This window comes from Dermacentor variabilis, chromosome 8 (assembly GCF_050947875.1).
Source record: "Dermacentor variabilis isolate Ectoservices chromosome 8, ASM5094787v1, whole genome shotgun sequence".
Lineage (NCBI taxonomy): Eukaryota > Metazoa > Arthropoda > Arachnida > Ixodida > Ixodidae > Dermacentor > Dermacentor variabilis.
In genome coordinates this window covers 102,994,853-103,015,762 of record NC_134575.1, presented here as the reverse complement: position 1 = coordinate 103,015,762, position 20,910 = coordinate 102,994,853, and the positions used below count along the sequence as shown (strand labels likewise).

The 20,910-nt window shown below is 46.6% G+C and overlaps 1 protein-coding gene and 1 pseudogene across 1 annotated transcript in view; both read left to right on the top strand.

The window, feature by feature from the left end:
• LOC142591506 (fatty acid synthase-like) overlaps nt 1–20,910 on the top strand; it is a 194,631-nt gene that overhangs the window by 7,512 nt on the left and 166,209 nt on the right. The window contains exon 2 of the mRNA XM_075703830.1: nt 10,353–10,679. Coding sequence (XP_075559945.1) covers nt 10,353–10,679 — 327 coding nt within the window. The remainder of the gene's footprint in view (nt 1–10,352; nt 10,680–20,910) is intronic.
• Nucleotides 14,632–15,309, top strand: LOC142590766 (uncharacterized; annotated as a pseudogene).

Below are 20,910 nucleotides of genomic sequence, written 5' to 3'. Positions count from 1 at the left end.
ATCGTGCTGCTGTCAAGCGTGCGTTCGGTGAACAAGGCCGGCTGTCATCGGATGACGGCGAAAATGCATGCTGCTGGCCGAGCGCTGCCGATGAGATCAAAAACGCACTGCCGCTTCCTCGTCGCCAGTCACGATGCAGCCGACCTTGTTTATCGAACGCGCGCTTGAGAGCAGCATAGTACCACTGCGCAAACGCTCCGTCACGTGGCCTTTTTTCATATTTCGCGGTCTTTTCCGCAACCTTGAAAAGAGGGCTAGTGAGACGTATCGTAAAGGAAACAACTCGATCGGTGGTTTCTGAACCTGCTCTACAAATCTGCGTATCATTCGTGGAGTCATCAGCCAATAATTAAAAATTTGGGTAATACAATTTCATTAATTAGTAATATATGGGGGAAACAAAAACTTGTCTGAGTTACTATAGGCTATTGCAAATAGTATGTGTTGGGCTCAGTATGCTTCCGACGCGCCTTTAATTTTTTAATTTTTAGCGCAAGTTATTTAAGACACCCTGCATAACGCATTTATTGGCAGCTGTATTATCTTGAACGATTGAACGCAGCTCTCAAGTCATGTTTTCTTGCAAGCAAGAACGCAAAATGTGTATGAAGGAATAGTAAGTCTGGGTTTCCGTTATTATTCTATTAATTTCGGGTAGGCGTGCTTTTCGCAGAGGGTCAGTGCTTGCGCGCTCTCGAAATACGAGCTGCGAGTGCATTCCTGCTCTGTAAAAGTGTAACAGATTTAACTAGATATACCTTGTGGGCGTACCCAAAGGTCCATGAAATCGAAACTGAAATTCTTAGCAAAATGTCCAACTGTAGAAAAAAATTTAAACAAGAAATCGCTTTCTTTAGGACAATATATGATTTTTGTGTCTGTTCTGTAGCGCTACATCCCGCATTTGTATATGTTCTGTTGTTGCCGTATTTGCAAAGCACATTTCATTATCACGCGCCAGCATGCAGGATGGTCAATTGGCTGGTTAAATCATTCGATACAAAATTTGCACTGCTAAAGGACCCTTAGCCCAAAAGGCTGGCATTAGTAAAGTAACGTCAAGTTCAGAGGGATGGACAGAAAATTATGGCAGAAACACTTGAAAGGTTTGTGGATGTTGACTTTATTAACAAAAACGTTCCATGAAACTACATGCACGTAGAAATGTGATAGCCATGAACTCCCCGAAAGAAAGGTTCACTAAAGTAGGATTGTTGAGAACATTGGTTTGAGCAAAACCTAACAACAAACATGGTGAACAAAACATGAAAAATACAGACTGCACTGCGTCACGTGTTGATAAGCGCAATACAATAGAACAGAAAAACAAAGCAGATTGCAATCTTGCGCACCAGGCAAACAAAACGGGGACGTAGACGAATGCCGCGCAGTTCGTACTCAATGCAAAACTTTCTCCTTCAGATAAAATGCAATATACCATCAGATGTTCGAAAATATCTCAACGAAACTGCAGAATTTCAACGAACGAAACAATCTAGAATACCATGTGATAAACATAACGTACAATAGAGATTTTAGCGTACTTCCAAGCATACAATCAACCACATTGGCAAAAAAAAAGGAAGCAATGTATAACGTATGAATAACGCCTACCATATGGCGAGGCTGCGTGATAAAAATCTCTTTGCGGTCTTGGGAAGAGGACAAGAATTATACCGGATGAGTACAATATATTAGTAGAATGAACAGGAAACTCACAAAATGTACTATTATAATTTAAAAAAAGAAACATAGGAAGGGCTTAAAAAATTATGAGGTTTTACGGGCCAAAACCAATTTCTGATTATGAGACGCGCCGTAGTGGAGAACTCCGAAAATTTCGACCACCTGGGGATCTTTAACGTCCAACTAAATCTAAGTACACGGATGTTTTCGCATTTCGCCTAGGAAGGGCTTGGCCCCGGGATTCCTAAATGTACACCTTCACACGCAGTGCAAGTAGACAGGAAGCTATGGCAGCGCATAAAGGTACGTCAATCAGTCCTGCTGTACACACAATTCTTGGATAATATCTGCAGCTTACAGACCATCGTCCCCTGCCTTTGGGTACTTTGCTACCGTGTCGATTTTCGTAACCGCGTCGCTTGGCAAGCTGTACTCATGGCATTTCTTTTGTGTGCCTGCAAAGCTAGTGCCGCACACTTGGTAGCGCATTTAGTGTGTCAATGTCAAACCTATTACGACGCACGCTCGTCACAATGTTCATGTCACTAAACCATCTTTCAAGTTGAGCGTTTGAGAAAGGCAACGACAGCACTGTCATGGTGAGTGTGGCCAGCACGGCAAAGGTGTTTTCACATTGCGCGTCCCTATAGGAACCAACTTCTGCCCAGAAATCATCGATTGTGTTCAGAGAGCGCGATCTCGCGTGCCGCAAATTCCTACGCTGCGTTTCGCGAGCGGACGCGGCTTCCACCGAGAGAAACTGCGACGCCAATTCCGTGATTGGCTCATGTATTGCTTTCACTGCGTGCGTCCTCTACAGAGAGGAGAGAAGCCTCTTGCAAGCGTTGCATGTTTTCTGTAAGCCGCTGACGCAGCTGGTTGAAGGGTTCCACAATGAAACGTCGAGAGCGAAGGCGGCGCTCCTTTTCATCGTCGCGTGGCAAGTATACGCCTCGGAGTTCTATTTCGAACCGGTGACCATAGTCAGGATTTGGGACGAGATTCTCCTTGATATCGACCGTTAACACGTCGTATCGGGAAGTTGGCAAAAATACTTTTCCGGACGTCGACTTCGCAAGGATAATCAAATATTTGAACAATTTCATGGCGCCTTGGTTTCCCGCTTGATAGGTTCCGCTTGGTGTCCTCCCACTTGATTGAGATTGTTACGATAATGTGCACTATGTTCGCATATCTCCCACAGATTTATTTCAATGTTATGTCGTCCACCACCAATGTACCTGCAGGCAAAAACACTGTGGCAGCTTGCACAGATCAAGCCGCTTCTCGGGTTATTCCGATTGCGTTGATCAGATTCCTGGCTTAGTTATCTAAAGATACTTGCCCGGATGCGAAGGGCTGCAATAAAGTCAAGGTTTCGCCCTTAGAGGCGAAAGGCGAAGCGTTTTCATGTGTGTAGCACTATGTAGCACCTACTGATTCAACAACTCGATCGGTTGCCACCTCAACAACAAATCGGTTGCCGCCTATCGAGCTTGTTCACCCTCATAGTTTAATCGTGTTGGCACCGTTATCACCGAACGTAAGGCGCGTGAGATATTCGCCTGAATAACGCGAGCCTCGTGCAGAAATTTGCGCGATCGACGAGGAGCATCTCAAGTATTCTCGTCGTTTCGTCGTGATGCTATCAACTCTACATGCAATGAAAATGGTCCACCTTTATGACGAATCGGTTCCGCTGGCTCTCAAGCGCAAATATCACGGTGAAACCTGTACTTCATTCATAAACAAATCATTTACAAAGACGAAAGGTAACACATACGAATGTTTTCCATCTCATGTGTACCTTACAAATGTTGGCCTTTTGCACTGCAACCCCACTGTAAAACGCCTTGATTGGTTCTCCCTCTTGGATATTATATTGGCTGCGCCTAAAGAAAAGCATGGATTGACAAAGCTACGCACTCTCAGTACTGCAATTATAACGCGCGTTATGTTTTTGCCACCATATTTGACAGTACGCAGCCTACACACTCCTTAGCTCTCTAGAGTTGACGATAGCGCCATGTCTGACCGAGCACCGAGAATAGCACCCGTGCGTAAGCTTACCACGTCTGAGGTCTGTACCTCGTAAACAAAGAAAAAAAGCTCTGTCCGCGCATTTTTTTTTCGCCTTCAGCCTGCTTAAAAGCAGTCCCTAACACAAGAGAACACAAGAACAGACTTATTCAATGACGCGAGAAGCCACTAAATTTTTATGCGACTAGAAATCTTTGCTCAATTCGTCTATCTATCTATCTATCTATCTATCTATCTATCTATCTATCTATCTATCTATCTATCTATCTATCTATCTATCTATCTATCTATCTATCTATCTATCTATCTATCTATCTATCTATCTATCTATCTATTTTCTTACGCTGACCCAGTGGCCCAAGTTGTCTACCAGCCACTAGCAATGCGCTCGTGGCCGTGGTGCCGTCGGAGATGTTTCATTCACTCCAGCTTCGTCATCTGACTCTAGTCATGGAATCGTTGTTATTCATCTTACGCGTGCCTAGTGCCCCAAGTTATCTAACAGCTTGGGCCGCTTGGAATATGCTCGTGGACGTGATGTCGACATGCTCGTTTTGTCTTTATCATTCCAACTTTGTCATCCGACTCTGATTAAGCCGTCGTTGTCATTCCATTGTCGTCATGCACTCGCCAGGTATTTGCTGTCCTACCATTGTCGTGATGCCGTCGTGGTCGTTCCTTCATAAGCAGTCCAGCTTCGTCGTCCGACTTGCGTACTGTCGTCGTCAAAGTCCGTAGGGGCGTAGACCTACAGGTCTACGCCCCTACATCCAGTCATGATGACCAGGAAGTTGAAAACTTCTATAAGACGTGGAATCGGCGATGGGTAAATTCAAAACAAAATACACTATACTGAGGGGCGAATTCAATGCCAAGGTAGGCACGAAGCCGGCTGGAGACAAGGCAGTGGGGGAATATGGAATAGACACTAGGAATAGTAGGGGAGAGTTATTAGTAGAGTTTGAGGAACAGACTAATATGCGGATAATGAATACCTTCTTCCACAAGCGTGATAGCCGAAAGTGGACGTGGAGGAGTCCGAACGGCGAGACTAGAAATGAAATAGACTTCATATTCTGTGCTAACCTTGGCATCATACAAGATGTGGACGTGCTCAGCAAGGTGCGCTGTAGTGACCATAGGATGGTAAGAACTCGAATTAGCGTAGACCTCACGAGGGAACGGAAGAAACTTGTACATAAGAAGCCGATCAATTACTTACCGGTAAGAGGGGAAATAGAGGAATTCCAGATCAAGCTACAGGACAGGTATTCGGCTTTAACTCAGGAAGAGGACCTTAGTGTTGAAGCAATGAACGACAATCGTGGGCATCATTAAGGAATGTGCAATAGCAGTCGGTAATAACTCCGTTAGACAGGATACCAGTAAGCTATCGCAGGAGACGAAAGATCTGATTAGGAAACGCCAATGTATGAAAGCATCTAACCCTACAGCTAGAATAGAACTGGCAGAACCTTCGAAGTTAATGAACAAGCGTAAGACACCTGACATAAGGCAGTATAACATGGATAGAATTGAACATGCTCTCAGGAATGGAGGAAGCCTAAAAGCAGTGAAGAAACTAGGAATTGGCAAGCATCAGGTGTATGCGTTATGAGAAAAAGCCGGCAATATCATTACTAATAGGGATGAGATAGTTCAAGTGGCTGAAGAGTTCTATACAGATTTATACAGTACCAGTGGCACCCACGACGATAATGGAAGAGAGAATAGTCTAGAGGAATTGGAAATCCCCCAGGTAACGCCGGAAGAAGTAAAGAAAGCCTTGGGAGCTATGCAAAGAGTGAAGACAGCTGGGGAGGATCAGGTAACAGCAGATTTGTTGAAGGATGGTGGGCAGATTGTTCTAGAGAAACTGTATACGCAATGCCTCATGACTTCGAGCATACCGGAATCTTGTAAAAACGGTAACATAATCCTAATCCATAAGAAAGGGGACGCCAAAGACTTGAAAAATTATAGACCGATCAGCTTACTGTCCGTTGCCTACAAAGAATTTACTAAGGTAATCACAAATAGAATCAGGAACACCTTAGACTTCCGTCAACCAAAGGACCAGGCAGGATTCCGTAAAGGCTACTCAACAGTAGACCATATTCACACTATCAGTCAGGTGATATAAAAATGTGCGAAATATAACCAACCCTTATATATACCTTTCATTGATTACGAAAAAGCGTTTGATTCAGTCGAAACCTCAGCAGTCATGGAGGCATTGCGGAATCAGGGTGTAGAGGAGCCGTATGTAAAAATCCTGAAAAATATCTATAGCGGCTCCACAGCCACCGTACTCCTCCATAAAGAAAGCAACAAAATCCCAATATAGAAAGGCGTTAGGCAGGGAGATACGATCTCTCCAATGCTATTTACCGCGGGTTTACAGGAGGTATTCAGAGACCTCGACTGGGAAGAATTAGGGATAAGAGTCAATGGAGAATACCTTAGTAACTTGCGATTCGCTGATGATATTGCCTTGCTTAGTAACTCAGGGGACCAACTGCAATGCATGCTCACTGACCTGGAGAGGCAAAGCGGAAGATTGGGTCTAAAAATTAATCTGCAGAAAACTAAAGTAATGTTTAACAGTCTCGGAAGAAAACAGCAGTTTACGATATGTAGTGAGGCACTAGAAGTGGTAAGGGAATACATCTACTTAGGACAGGTAGTGACTGCGGATTCGGATCATGAGACTGAAATAATCAGAAGAGTAAGAATGGGCTGGGGTGCGTTCGGCAGGCTTTCTCAGATCATGAACAGCAGGTTGCCATTGTCCCTCAAGGGAAAAGTTTATAACAGCTGTGTCTTACCAGTACCCACGTACGGGGCAGGAACCTGGACGCTTACGAAAAGGGTTGTATTTAAATTGACGATGACGCAACGAGTTATGGAAAGAAGAATGATAGGTGTAACGTTAAGGGATAAGAAAGGAGCAGATTGCGTGAGGGAACAAACGCGAGTTAATGATATATTAGTTGAAATCAAGAAATAGAAATGAGCATGGGCAGGGCACGTAATGAGGAGGGAAGATAACCGGTGTTCATTAAGAGTTACGGAATGGATTCCAAGGGAAGGGAAGCGTAGCAGAGGGCGCCAGAAAGTTAGATGGGAGGACGAGATTAAGAAGTTTGCAGTGACAACATGGCCACAATTAGTACATGACCGGGGTAGTTGCAGAAGTATGGGAGAGGCCTTTGCACTGCAGTGGGCGTACCCTGGCTGATGATGATGATGATGTCGTCACACCATCGTCGTGATTTACCCTTCGTGATCGAGTAGTCGTCATGTCATCGTCGACATATAGTCCTTGTCATCCCATCCTCACCATAGAGTTGACATGCAATCGTCGTCATTGTGTCGTCATCCAACTATCTTCGTTATCATGCATTCGTTGTCAACCGTCGTCGTGATGCCATCGCGGTCCTTCCATTGTCGTCAATCTAACTCGCAATCCCACTTTCGTCGTGGCCTCGTCTTACGCCATCGTCGTTACACAGTCATCGTCATGCGATTGTTGTCGTGCCGTCGCTGTGAGGCTGTCGTTTTACCATCATCACTTCAGAACTGCATGCTATTGTCGTCTTAACGCGTCCGTCGTTGTAACCACGTGATTTGTTTTTCTCTCTGTCTCTCTCTTGCGTATTCATACAGTCGTCATTCAACTGTCATCATGCCATCGTTGTCATGTCATTATCCTCATTGCGTAGTCATTAGAATGTCGCATTGACGCATTCTCTCTTACCGTCGTCTTTACGCTGTCGTGGCTGCCATCGTCTTCATTCAGTCGTTGCGCATTCATTGTCATACCGTCGTTGTGTGGCCTTCGTGGTCGTTTGATCGCCGTCACTTCAGCTTCGTCTCCGAACCTTGTCAAGCCGTAGTTGTCACGCCATTGTCATAATATAGCCTTTCTGATACAGTGGTCGTCTCGCCATTATCGTCACACGCTGGTCATTATCCCCCTCTCATCGTACCATTGTCATGCCATCGTCATCATTGCGTCGTCATCTGAACATTGTTGTCATGCATTCATCGCCATACTGTCACCGTGATGTCGCGTGCTTGTTCCATCGTCGCCATTCTAAATTAGTCATCCCACTCTCTTCACACTATCATCATCACACAGTCATCCGCATGCCATTGTCGTCATGTCGTTGTAATCACCCCGTCGTTTTACCATCGCAATCACTTCAGAAACGTCATCTCGTTGTCGTGATGCCAGTGTCGTTAAACTACCTTCACCACTCTATCGACGTGATTCCTTCTTTGTCATCCTAGCATAACACTACAATCGTCATTCAAGTAGGAATATATCACCAATATATCGGCCATTCTCATTGCGTTGTCGTCAGACAGTCGCTGCCATTCACCCGTTCTCATGCTGTGGTCGTCAAGCCGTTGTGGCCGTGTCGTCGACGTCAAAGCAGCTTCGTCATCTGGTTGTCATACATTCGCCGCCATCTGTCACGCTGTCATCGTTACACAATCGCCCTCATTGCCGTCATGGTCCATCGTTATACCGCCTTTGTCTTTCCATCGAAGTCGCCTCTTTGTCAATCCGTCGTTATCACTGCGTCATCAACGGATCGTCGTCGTGCCGCTAGGCTCATGGACGACCTGGTCAATGGAGTACTGTACCAAAGTAGTTCGATACCGGAGACAGTGTAAGTCGCATAGAATTGAAGCAATGAAATCTCACAGTGACCAATACGGATTTTAAATGAACGTGATCGCGGCGATAAGGTGCGTCGCTTGTCTCGCTAGACTGCATGGATGCTAATGGCGTTACCGTCGTCAGTAATCGTGAGATGGATTCTGCCCCCAATATTTTCTAATGGGTATAGATTTTGTCCGACCTGGTGCTCTGGTACTTCGGGGGGTTCGAGTGCCAAAACGGAGACCTATAATATTATGCGCAGGGTCTCTGGGAACCCCGTGTCAAACCACAGGCGGCCGTGTTGAAGAGCATCTACCGTTGCTGTGGAAAGCAGATTAGTGTTCCCGTAGGGCACGTGCCGGTCAAATAGGTACAATCAGGCTCCCGACCAGGCGCTTCACTATTAAGGAACATGAAGGTTTTGAAACCGGTGTTTGTCCACAACATGAGGGTTTCCCCACGTAAAGGTGCCTCGGGACACCACATGGAAAATCGCCGCCATCGAAGCTGTCCAAACCTCCGCTTGTGATTTGTTTGCTGGTTCCTTTTTCGAAGTTATTGCACAGCGAGTATAACGGTCTGTACGAAGCTCTCCGATGCAACACACCTCTGGAACGCCGACCACCTGGTGATGGGGGGGGGGGGGAGGGGCGTGCATCTCCCGTAGCCGAGCCGGCCGTCGTACTAACAGGACCACGGCTCCGGCAGTCTGGGGTTGACCAACGCAACACATTGCACTGTCTCCCGTGTGAACTGAATTCTTATATGTATAGGTTTTATTGTTTTTCGCCGCCCTTCTTTAGGCTGCGAAATAAATGCCTCCTCATTGATAACATTTACAAAACGAAGCCAGCCAAATTGCTTTATTCACTTTTTGTCCTGCAATCGCAAAGAGGCGGAGCCCAGAAAGCCTTGAGCTGCCAGACTTCTATAAGCGTCATTAATCAAGTATACTATTTCTTCCGTGAAGAAAATGCTTCAATGGTTCTGAATAAATAGCTAGAAAGATCCTAAACCGAAAGTTCTAAACCATGTCATAGCTGTTTTTATTCGTAGTTGTACAGGAACGTGAAGTCTTCACATAAAGGTTGAGCCTATTGACAAATTATCCTGATAGGCAGATTGCACAAAGAATGCCATCCTTCATAACGAAGTCACCACATATTGGGTTGTGTACTCTTATACGTAATGGCATAACCTTAAATCGCTACTGCAGTCAGCTACGATTAGCCGAATATATTCTACAATAATTCTCACGAACCAACCGTAACACCGAACGTTCATGTACAAAGGTATTAGCTTAATTCAACCTTACTAACAGGACGTGATTGTGGTTGTACGCCTCCGGCATGACCACAGAGACCCGAAATTATAGCCATTAGAGACACGGGTCCCGCGCAAGTGTATGGACGCCGCGAACATGCACAGTGAGCACCATGACGTCGAAGCACAAACGGAGAGGGCACGAACGCAGTCGTGGGTGCTACGATGATCTGGACGGTTCGATGCCTGGTGTGCCGCAGCGAAAGCGCAAGTGCTACATATGCAAAGAAGAGACGCTGTGAACATGCAAAGCGATCACCGCGGCGGCATCGAAGCGCAAACAGAAAGGGCGCAAACGCGGTCACGGACGCTACATTGATCTCGAGTCTGGAATGCCTCGTGTGCCACAGGTAAAGCGAATATTGCTACAAGTGACAAGATGAGACGCCGCGAACGTGTACAACGAGCACCGCGGCCTCGAAGCTGAAAAGGGCGCAAACGCGACGATTCTCTTCTCCGCCTAAATTCGCCTTCCGCCTCCGGCGCTCGCCTTCCTCGTAGCTTCGAACGTAGTCTCGCCGGCTTCAAAGATGGGCCCCCACACTTACGCGTAAAATGTTATTGAGTACAACAAAACAAAGCACATTATGCAGAAAGGCGAAATCATGAATATATTCTATATACGCAGGATACAAGGGCACGCCAAGACGACATGGCAAGATCCGAGACCTGACCCGCTTCGACGCGCAGTTCTTCAGTACGAACCCGATGCAGGCTCACCTGATGGATCCACAGGTGCGATTGTTGTTGGAGACGTCATACGAGGCAATCGTGGACGCCGGCTACGACCCGGAGACGCTGCGGAAGCGGAACGTCGGGGTGTTCATCGGCAATTCGGGCTCCGAGTCAGCTGAGGCCTCCAAACTGGACGCGACGAAAATGCCCCGCCACGTTTTAATGGGCTGCCATAGGACCATGTTCTCCAACCGAATTTCATACTCACTTGACCTACAGGGTAAGTGCACCTGGCCGTGAATCCTAGGTGGTGTCAAACGTTTAAAGCAAAATTGCGACTGAACCCATCTCACGATAAACGTCGGCATTAGAATTAAATAGAAACACATAAGGTATTCCTAATTAGGTGAAAAAATTAACGATCAAAATTTCATTTTTGAAGTTCGCGCCAGAACTTCTTGGTTTGTACGTAAGTGCGACATACTGGATTCCAAAGAATTCTTGAGCATTTTGGATAATGTGTGTTCGTAGCATAAATAAAGCCTCGTAAGTTGAGTCTTTGCTATTATAGAATACAATGTAGTAAATGTTTACAAAATAAATTTCTTGCAGGCCTAAACAGCGGGCGAGGAAATTTACGACCTTACATGAGGTGACGCGGGAAATTCATGGCGGCGTCGCCACCTATCTTTCGTTTTTCCGTCTTTTCTGGATTTCCAAACGCCTTTTCGCGGTGGATTATAATTTTTCATATAACGGAACGGTAATTTACTAACACAGCTCTTATTTTTTTTCTCTTTCTGCCCCTCTAATTCGGTTCTCAATAAAGCGACGTAATGACACACCGTATTGCGACCTCCGAAAGGCCGCCATGCATGAGGTTTGTAGTGCAGCCGGATTCCCCTCTATCAACACACGCTGCGCTGTCTAGTGGTGAAACCGCAAAGTCCGTGCTTGGCCCAAGATACGTGTGATCTGAGAAATGTACCCTCTAAAGCGTTGGCCTTTCCTTGGGTACTTCACGCACGTGCGTGCCTACCTGTCTCTATGTCTCTAACCGTTTTCCCGCCTACCTGGGTCACTGGGCAGTCTGTGGTCTAAAGAACAACGCATGGGGCTGCTGTGCTAAGGGAAGAGGGCTGAAAGCGAACAGTCTGACCAACTTCGGTCACTGAGCTCGTGGTAATGTGTGCACATGTGCTGCTTTTGAACGAACCTGCCTCACGACATGGGGAACCGTAGATGCTGGACAAGGTATGCAGCCCTCTTCACTAAAACACTTTGATGCCTACATGGCGCCCTAGGAGAGCGCCACTCAGTCTGCGCGGAACGTCACTTATTCTGATTCGTGGGAACTTGGGTCACGGCGTATGTTCGCCTGAGAATGCGCTGCGCTAGAATGCTTTCTCTGATGCTGGTCGAAATAGAACCCCCGTACGCGGATTCTTCAGGGAAAGCAACCCGCAGCTTTAGCACCCTGCGATACAAGGGCACTGGGTACGTGCTGTTTTTTTCAGTGACCTTCTCGCTAGCTTGGGTCTCTGTGTTGATGACACTGGGTATGCGGCAAACAGGGAACAATTAGCGTTAACTCGCACCGCCGCGCCACTCGCTCGGAGGGCACGCGCGGACTGCTCTGCATCACCGTTATATGGCGCAGCGCGTTTAAAACTAAGCGCTAGAGAGAAACCCTGGTTTCGTATGACGCGCTTCTTCGTGTTCACACGCACCGACCCACCATTCATTTCGGAGGTCACGCGCAGGCTTCGTGATGGCACCGCTACATGGCGCCGTGTTCAAAGGCGACAGGGCGTGTTTTTCCAGGGCTACACCGCAGCAACGGAAATATGTTTTCTGTGCATATTTTCAACTTGCCTCTGAGATTCTTTCTAAGCCTTTAAATAGTAGACAAGAGGCGGCAACGCTATCAGTCATTAATTTATGTGTGATATAAGTGATACGAACACTCTAGGTGCAGTTCAACCGTCGTCGTTGGCATCGCAGTTATGTGCAGTGTAAAGTCCAAGTGTGATAACATCACGCCCGCGCGCCGAATGCTGTGGGTACGAGTGAAAGCGTGCGACAGTGAGCCGGGGATGGTGGCTCAATCTCATGCGCGCAAATCAGGAAGGTGGGGAGGAAGCGCGCCGTATTCGATTGCACACAAGGCAATGGAAGGAAGGGGAGGGGTGAGTTCTACTCAAGCGGCGACTGCGTATGACGCTGCTGAGAGAGAGAGTTGGCAGAGTCTAGACGCACCTAGGGCTCATACCTTTAAAGGCTCATACCTGCGCAGAGAGAGAGAGAGAGAGAGAAGTTTATTAAATGCCCTTCTGTGCGCAGTGTTGTCAGAGGCAGCACGAAGGCCAATTCGCTCGCCGCTCTTGCCGCGCTTCCTGACGCCATCGTTTCGACAGAGAGTGTCTGCAGTAATGGAGTGAGATGTGTTCTTGTTTGCATGTTCGTGCGTAGAACCACGCTTCTCAATTTAGTTAGTAAGCGATGGTTTACGAGTTATTATGACCGATAAAGCTGCTATGCTTACTTCGTAAAGTTGTACTCCAAAAACGGGAGGCATCGCACTCGATGCCTCTCCTTTATGGTGAAATTGCGATTTTTTTTCTTCTCTACATGTGTGACCTTAATATCCTCTCACTAGATATGGCCAATTTGAGCTGACAAGCGCAGTGCACACAATGCACCCCAGCTATTGTGTCTGCTAAACATTGCATTCCTATACTCGCCGCAGAAATAGTTTTATTTTAAACCGAACGTCATTTGCCCTTCTCACGGCCGCCGCGCTCCCAGCCGGAGAGTCTACGTCTATCGCGCAAATACACCTGCGTACATGGTAGTGCGATGACCTCGCTCATGGTGACACGTGACTTGGAGAAGTATTCAAAGCAAGGTCCGTTATTTGTGTAATCTTTGCTTCAATAGATGATTTACACGTTAAAGAAATGCCTGCGTGACTCTGTTATACTTCGTATCGTAGCAAGAGATGTACACCCGCTTCGTCTGCATGTTCCCACGTCATGTAGTTGAAGGCGCAGAGAAGCATACTATAATTTTCCACCGTGTTCCAGCGCGGCGATCACGCTCTTTCGTCCTGTTACGTCTGCCTCAGTGCTCATGATTGTGGAACTGAGTGATACCACTAATCAATCGTTCTCAAGCAGAGCTCGCGATATCGTCTGCTGCGTGAAACGAAACAAACGCAACAGCCCGCGCGCGACACTGTCACCGGAAGTGCGCGCTCAGCAAAAAATGAAAGCGAAGGTACGAAAAAAAAAAAAAAGACGGCGGGGACCATGACGTATTCGTCACGTGATCCTGCTGCTCCGGTGGGGGAGAACGCAGGGAAGGAATTTCGCTTGAGGAGCCTAGACGGAGCAAGTTGACGTAGTCTCTATGTTGGAGGTGACGCTCATCTCCTGAGATCATGGTTTCGCGGCAATTCAAATATTGCCATATTTCCTAATAATATACTGACTTGAAGAAACGCTTGCGGTAGAATACTCCATAGAAGGCACGTAACAGCCTCCAGTGTGGAACCAAACTTGAAAATGTGGGCTGCTGATTGGCCCTTAAATTCTTTCTAGGCTCGAAATAGTAGGTTGTCAGCGGCAGTGCTATTAGCTATAAGTTTTTTTTGTATCACGAATATCCCCAGGAGAGTCAGAGCGCCCTGCCGTCGTCCCCTGTTTGAAAAAGTGCGACCGTGTGTCGATGCTTTATAGTGTTCAACAATTATGTGCTGATAGCGCCTGTGCCACGTGTCATGTGTCTGCGTTATCGGGCGCTCTCGCCCTGATGCCTGAAACGTTGTCTGTCCGTGACGTCACTTGTCACATGAGGGCTTGCTATATATATGCTGCTTGCGTGAAATAAAGGTTGTTATCGTGTCGGGATTGGAGCCAGGCTCAGTTCCTTCCTGCCTGCTGCCCGGCTGCGCTTGGCGTCCGGCTAGGGCCGAAACACCGCATGGTGTCATAAGTGGGGTTCTCTGGCATTCGAGTAGCGTTGCCTTAACTTCGTCAACCGGCGCCATGTCAGAAGACAACGCAGTCAAGCCCTTTCACGCCATGTTCGCGGTTCCAGCTCCGCCAAGGTTTGACTTCGACCGGACGTCCGAATGGCCTTCTTGGATCCAACTCTTTGATGACTACCGCTTCGCCTAGGGGCTAAATGAGCGCAGTGGAGAAGCGCAAGTCCGGACACAACTTTATACTATGGGCAGGCAAGCAAGAGAAATGTTCTCTACTTTTGCATTACCCGAAGAAAAACAGAAGCAATGCGAGGTCGTCAGAAAGAAGTTCGACAAGCACTTCGTCGCCGCAACGAACCTTGTTTATGAGAGCGCATGCTTTCACTGTCGCATTCAAGAACCTGGAGAGTCAGTCGACCAATTCGTTACCGCGTTGCACACGCTGGCGGACCGGTGCGACTAGAAGGAAAAACAGCGTATGATTCGCGACAGGTTCGTGGTCGGCCTCAGGGAGGCTAAGCTGTCTGAGTTACTTCGAATGTATGCGAATTTGACTCTCGCCAGCGCTTTGGCAAAAGCGTGCTTGAAAGAGCGCGTCCAACGGCAGCAGCAGCAACTGCAAGTAACCGACGACGAACCCTTGGTAGCGGCGACCAGCAATATTGACGCGGTCAGCAAGCAAGGGCAGCCCGGAAAGAATTCTTCAGCACAGCACTCGGTCAGCTCGTCAAAGAACTGTTCACCTGGTGTACAAGGTCGGCGCCCGAGAGCAGTCCTACCGACCAGGCATCCTCGGGTCATGCCCCAATTGCGGTCAAGGAGCGCACGCCAGAGCCGCGTGCCTAGCAAAACCAGCGAAATGCAACTACTGGGGTTGTTCTGGACACTTTACAGCTGTATGTCGGAAAAAGGCTGCACGTGATGGAGAAGGTACAACTTTCATCTCTCCATATGGACAAGGGGGCGTATTTCGTTGGTGCGGTGAACGGGGAGTACTCTAATTCTCGGTATGTACAGGTCGTCATTAACCGCACTCCGGTGTTTGCTGAAGTAGATTCCGGTGGCGAAGTTTCCGTTGTGCCCTCACCGTTTCCCGGTTTGCCTACCAGGCTAGAAAAGTGCGACCTAATCCTAACAGGCCCGTCGAATGAGCCACTGAATGCTTTGGGAAAGTTTCATGCCGCTATCCAGTGGAAAAAAACTGTCCAGCAAATCGTGTACATGGTCTAACCATTACGCTCCATACTTTTGGGTCTCCCAGCGCTTGAGGCTCTGGAAGTTAATAAATTCGCAGACTTGGTCAGTAGCACAACAGCCGTCGATGCTTCCTACCCACTGCTTTTCAGTGGTCTAGGAGCGATAAAAGGAGAATACAAAATTAGACTAAAGCCGAACTCGATACCATTTGCAATTCATGTTGCGCGTCGCATGGCCTTACTCTTGCGTGACCGAGTTAACCTGGAGCTCGAGCGTATGGAGCGAGATGGTGTGATCCGTTAAGTAGATGACCCAACTGAATGGTGTGCAGGAATTGTGTCAGTACTCAAACCATCTGGAGCGGTTCGTATTTGCGTTGACTTGACGCAATTAAACAAAAGTGTACTTCGCGAGCGCTGTCATGCCGACAGTGGATGATAGCCTCGGTATTTTAAGAGGGGCCTCTGTGTTTTCGAAGTTGGATGCAACTCTGGCTTCTTTCAAATTAAGTTGTCACCCGAAAGCCAGTTAACTACGTATATAGCGCCAGTTGGGCGATACTGTTTTCAGACTGCCGTTTAGAATAACGTCCGCACCAGAGTTCTTTCAGAAGAAAATGTCGCAGATACTTGAAGGAATCCCAGGCGTGATAAACATGATGGATGATGTGCTCATTTTTGGCAACGACAAGGCTCAACATGACGAGCGCCTGCGCCTAACTTTAGATCGTCTCGCAAGTGCCGGCGTTACGCTAAACAAAGAAAAGTGTTCTTTTGGGGTGACTGAGAAAATTTCTTGGCCGTGTGCTTAGTCGAGATGGCATCAAGCCGGATCCTGAAAAAGTTCGTGCTATCAAAGAACTGGCGACGCCAGCTAACGTGTCTGACGTTCGACGGTTGCTCGGTATTGCTATTCATATGGCAAGATTCATACCAGATTTGGCTTCGAAAGCGGCACCTTTACGTACTTCCTTTTGAATGGTTCCGAATGTACGCGGGGACCAGCACAAGAGCAAGCGCTGTCGTACATGAAAGACGTTTTCTTCTACGCGCAATCTATGCCACTGTGATGTGGTATTTCTTATCACTGACAATTTGTTTTCAGATAAAAATAAACTAACACGTGAAATCACAGAAGCATTTCATATAAAAAAGTGCGCTGAAAGATGCATAAGCCAACCATCGGTTGTAATCACTGAAAATGAATTCGCTTTTTTAAATACTGGTTGAACCTTCTTAATCTGTTCTTTAATCTGTTTCTGTTGTACTGACATGCTCAGCACATGCTCAGCGCTGATAGCTGGGGTATATATGCTCTCTCTCTCTCTCTCTCTCTCTAATATATATATATATATATATATATATATATATATATATATATATATATATACATATATATAGTCTTTCCCAAGATAAAATAGTTGTGAGTAAGCGCTCGTGTCCCCCCTTCACTGTGTCCTTGTCAATTGTGCGCGCAAAAATATTTTACTATGAATTCGTACCAACTCGCCCAACTATCACTTCTGCGTAAGTCTAAGGTGTTCCTGATTCTATTTGCAATTACTTTAGTAAATACTTTATAGGCAACGGACAGTAAGCAGATCGGTCTATAATTTTTCAAGTCATTGGCGTCCCCTTTCTTCTGGATTAGGATTATGTTAGCGTTTTTCCAAGATTGCGGTACGCTCGAAGTCATGACGCATAGCATATACAGGGCGGCAGGTTTTTCTAGAAGAATCTGCCCACCATCCTTCAACAAATCTGCTGTTACCTGATCCTCCCCAGCTGCCTTCCCCCTTTGCATAGCTCCCAAGGCTTTCCTTACTTCTTCCGGCGTTACTTGTGGGATTTCAAATTCCTATAGACTGTTCTCTCTTATTATCGTCGCGGGTGCCACTGGTACTGTATAAATGTCCATAGAACTCCTCAGCCACTTGAACTATCTCATTCATATTGGTAACGATATTGCCGGCTTTGTGTCTTGACGCATACATCTGATTCTTGCCTATGCCTAGTTTCTTCTTGAATGCTTTTAGGCTTCCTGAGTTCCTGAGAGCACGTTCAATTCTATCCATATTATACTTCCTTATGTCAGCTGTCTTACGTTTGTTGATTAACTTCTAATGTTCTGCCAGTTCTATTCTAGCTTTAGCGTTAGAGGCTTTCATATATTGGCGTTTCTTGATCAGATATTTCGTCTCCTGCGATAGCTTACTGGCATCCTGTCTAACGGAGTTACCGCCGACTTCTATGCACACTCTTTAATGATGTCCATAAGATTATCGTTCATATATTAAGGTCCTCTTCCTGAGTTAAAGCCAAATACCTGTTCTGTAGCTTGATCAGGAATTCCTCTATTTTCCCTCTTACCGCTAACTCATTGATCGGCCTCTTATGTACCAGTTTATTCCGTTCCCTGCTGAAGTCTAGGCTAATTCGAGTTCTTACCATCCTATGGTCACTGCAGCGCACCTTGCCGAGCACGTCCACATCTTGTATGAGGCCAGGGTTAGCGCAGACTATAAAGTCTATTTCATTTCTAGTCTCACCATTCGGGCTCTTCCACGTCCACTTTCGGCCATCCCGCTTGTGGAAGAAGGTATTCATTATCCGCATATTATTCCGTTCTGCAAACTCTACTTATAACTCTCACCTGCTCTTCCTAGAGGCTATGCCATAATCCTCCACTGACGTGTCTCCAGCCTGCTTCTTGCCTACCGTGGCATTGAAGTCGCCCATCGATACAGTGTATTTTGTTTTCACTTTACGCATCGCCGATTCCACGTCTTCATAGAAGGTTTCTACTTCCTGGTCATCATTGCTGTATGTAAGGGCGTAGACCTGTACGACCTTCAATTTTTACTTCTTAAGTTTCACAAGACCAGCCACCCTCACGTTAATGCTATAGAATTCATGTATGTTACCAGCTATATCCTTATTAATCAGGAATTCGACTCCTACTTCTCGTCTCTGCGCTAAGCCCTGGTAGCAGAGGACGTGCCCGTTTTTTAGCACTGTATGTGCATCTTTTGCCCTCCTAACTTCACAGCGTAACCTTTTAGCCCCAGTAAAATTTCATATGAAAAGGTCGAGGAAAGTCAAAAGAAAGCTCAAGCGATGTGGGTGACAAAGCTTTGGTAATGACACTTTAGGTGTGTATGGAGGGGGGCGGAGGGGGCTTCGACACCTCGGAGAGGGCTCGCCACCCCTCCCCCGCGCAGGAACTCTGGTGAGGGCTCGGGCCCCGGAGCCCGCACGTAGTCGGCGCCTGTGGTTTGGGGATTTACATTTAGAAATCCAGTTGTTTACTTGTAGTCAGAGCTCCAATCGAGACTCGATGGCAACCGAAGGTCAGTGGGACGCCTCGCATAAGGCCCTCACGGGAAGACTATAAATGAAACCGTAAATAGTGATCTGGGCTGGACAAGTTTTGAAGTGAAAGAAGGTTGGATCGAAAGCAATTTCGAAGGACGACTGAGGGATATGAACAAAACGTAAATCATAGTGAGAATGTTCATATATTTCTACAGAAATATATTGACTCTCACTGGTTGAGAAGAACTAGGAAGCTTACCAGCAAGTATTCGACATGTAAGCAATATTGCAAAAAAAAGAACTTTAAACCCAAATTAAGAGAAGCTGATACAATCATCTGGATAATGACAATGCAAAAAGAAACAGACTGAGTAATAACCCAACAGCTAAAAATTAAATGGAGAAACATAGAATGTATGGTAATTAAACGGGAGGCTCTTGATTTTCGAAGCCACATCAGGATGGCTTAGAACACGCAGTTATAAAAGCGATGCTCAAGGAGGAAGAAGCATGTAATTGTTGCGGTAAAGCTAGGGAAAAGGTCTATCATGCTTCATTAGAACATGCAGATACCTACTAAGGTGTCGGCTTAGGCTCAGCAGGCCTCGTGAAAGCCCTTGGATTCAGGAATAGCAGGGGGAAAGTAAACGTCGATTGGATGTTTGGTGGCAGAAAAATAGGGAGACCACCAACAATGGAAGCGTCGAAAAAAAAATGTTCCCAAGAATTGTCCAGAAAGTTTGATGCTGGAAATATTTACTCTGGTAAAAAAATTCACGCAGAAACTCCTCTGGGAGTTTTCCAAGTATGCGTAAGCGTTCTACCACTTGCTCAATTCGACGCTGCTTGGTGTCATTATCAATGTTATGCAACCTTATACGACCGGTATAAACGACAGCGCTGCGGCGGCAAAAACTGCTGTGAACGGCGGCGCAAGGCGAATTGATGAGACAAGGAAACTAGTGCAGGTAGCGTCGGCAGGTGTTCTGATGACGTTCGGATCATTTCAAGCTGATATATTTAGCGTCTTATCCATGCTCGAAGAGCCAATGCGTGGACCCTATCTCGAACACGATGTGCGGTGCAGACGGCCGACTGCTGATAGCTTCGCACGCTGTGTTCTCGCCACTTCGCGTTCAAGAGAGGCGCGCGAGCCCATACGTTGAAAGCAATATTTGAAAGGGGTAGGGTGCGGTGTGAGCTGAAAGATTCGTGAGCGCTGTGTTCTCACCTCTTCCTTCGCTCAGAAGTGGTAGGCAGGTCCATAGTAAACCCGCTCGCTGTTGCGGGCTTTGTCTGTACTGTTTGCATGATTCCAAATATTGTATTAAATTTTTGCTTCACCTTGCTGAGTGATTTAAGCCTGTTTCACCTTATCAGCGGGTCGGCCCCCAATTGCACTGTTTCCGGTATCGACTCACATTTTTGTCTTACGTTACAGACGCTTTTGTCGTTGTTGAAGCATAGAAATACTTATGTATTTAAAATTGGGTAGAATTAGGCATTAGGCAGAATGGGAAAAAGAACTTGATAATGCAACCTACAGCCCCGTTTCAAAGGGGAAGCTCATTTCAAAACTCTCGTTTCAGCAGCGGCAAGACTCTGTCGGTATATTTATTTAATGGTAAATGCATTACTGTCGACATTCGTTGTGTCATCGGTGTGCCGAATTTATTAATTAGTTTTTTTTTCTTTTTTTTTTTTACCCGCCTACCGCTCCATTGATGGCATATTGCCCGTAGTGGGTTGAGCCATAACACTAGGCACCCAACAACCAGCATCTTTAGCCGGCCAAATTCGTAGAGCAGCTCACTAAATTGTCGGGATGCAGTGTTGAGGATCCACTGTGTTTCCGCCAAGCGAAAATAAATTTTTAGTGGATCTCTTTTTTTCGTTCAAGTGCCACATACTCATTGATACATACCAAGAGGATCAAGTGGAGATAAGAGTGTAGATAGGGACAACCGAAACTGCCTGGAATTTGCGAAAGTCCCCAAATCACTGTAATCACC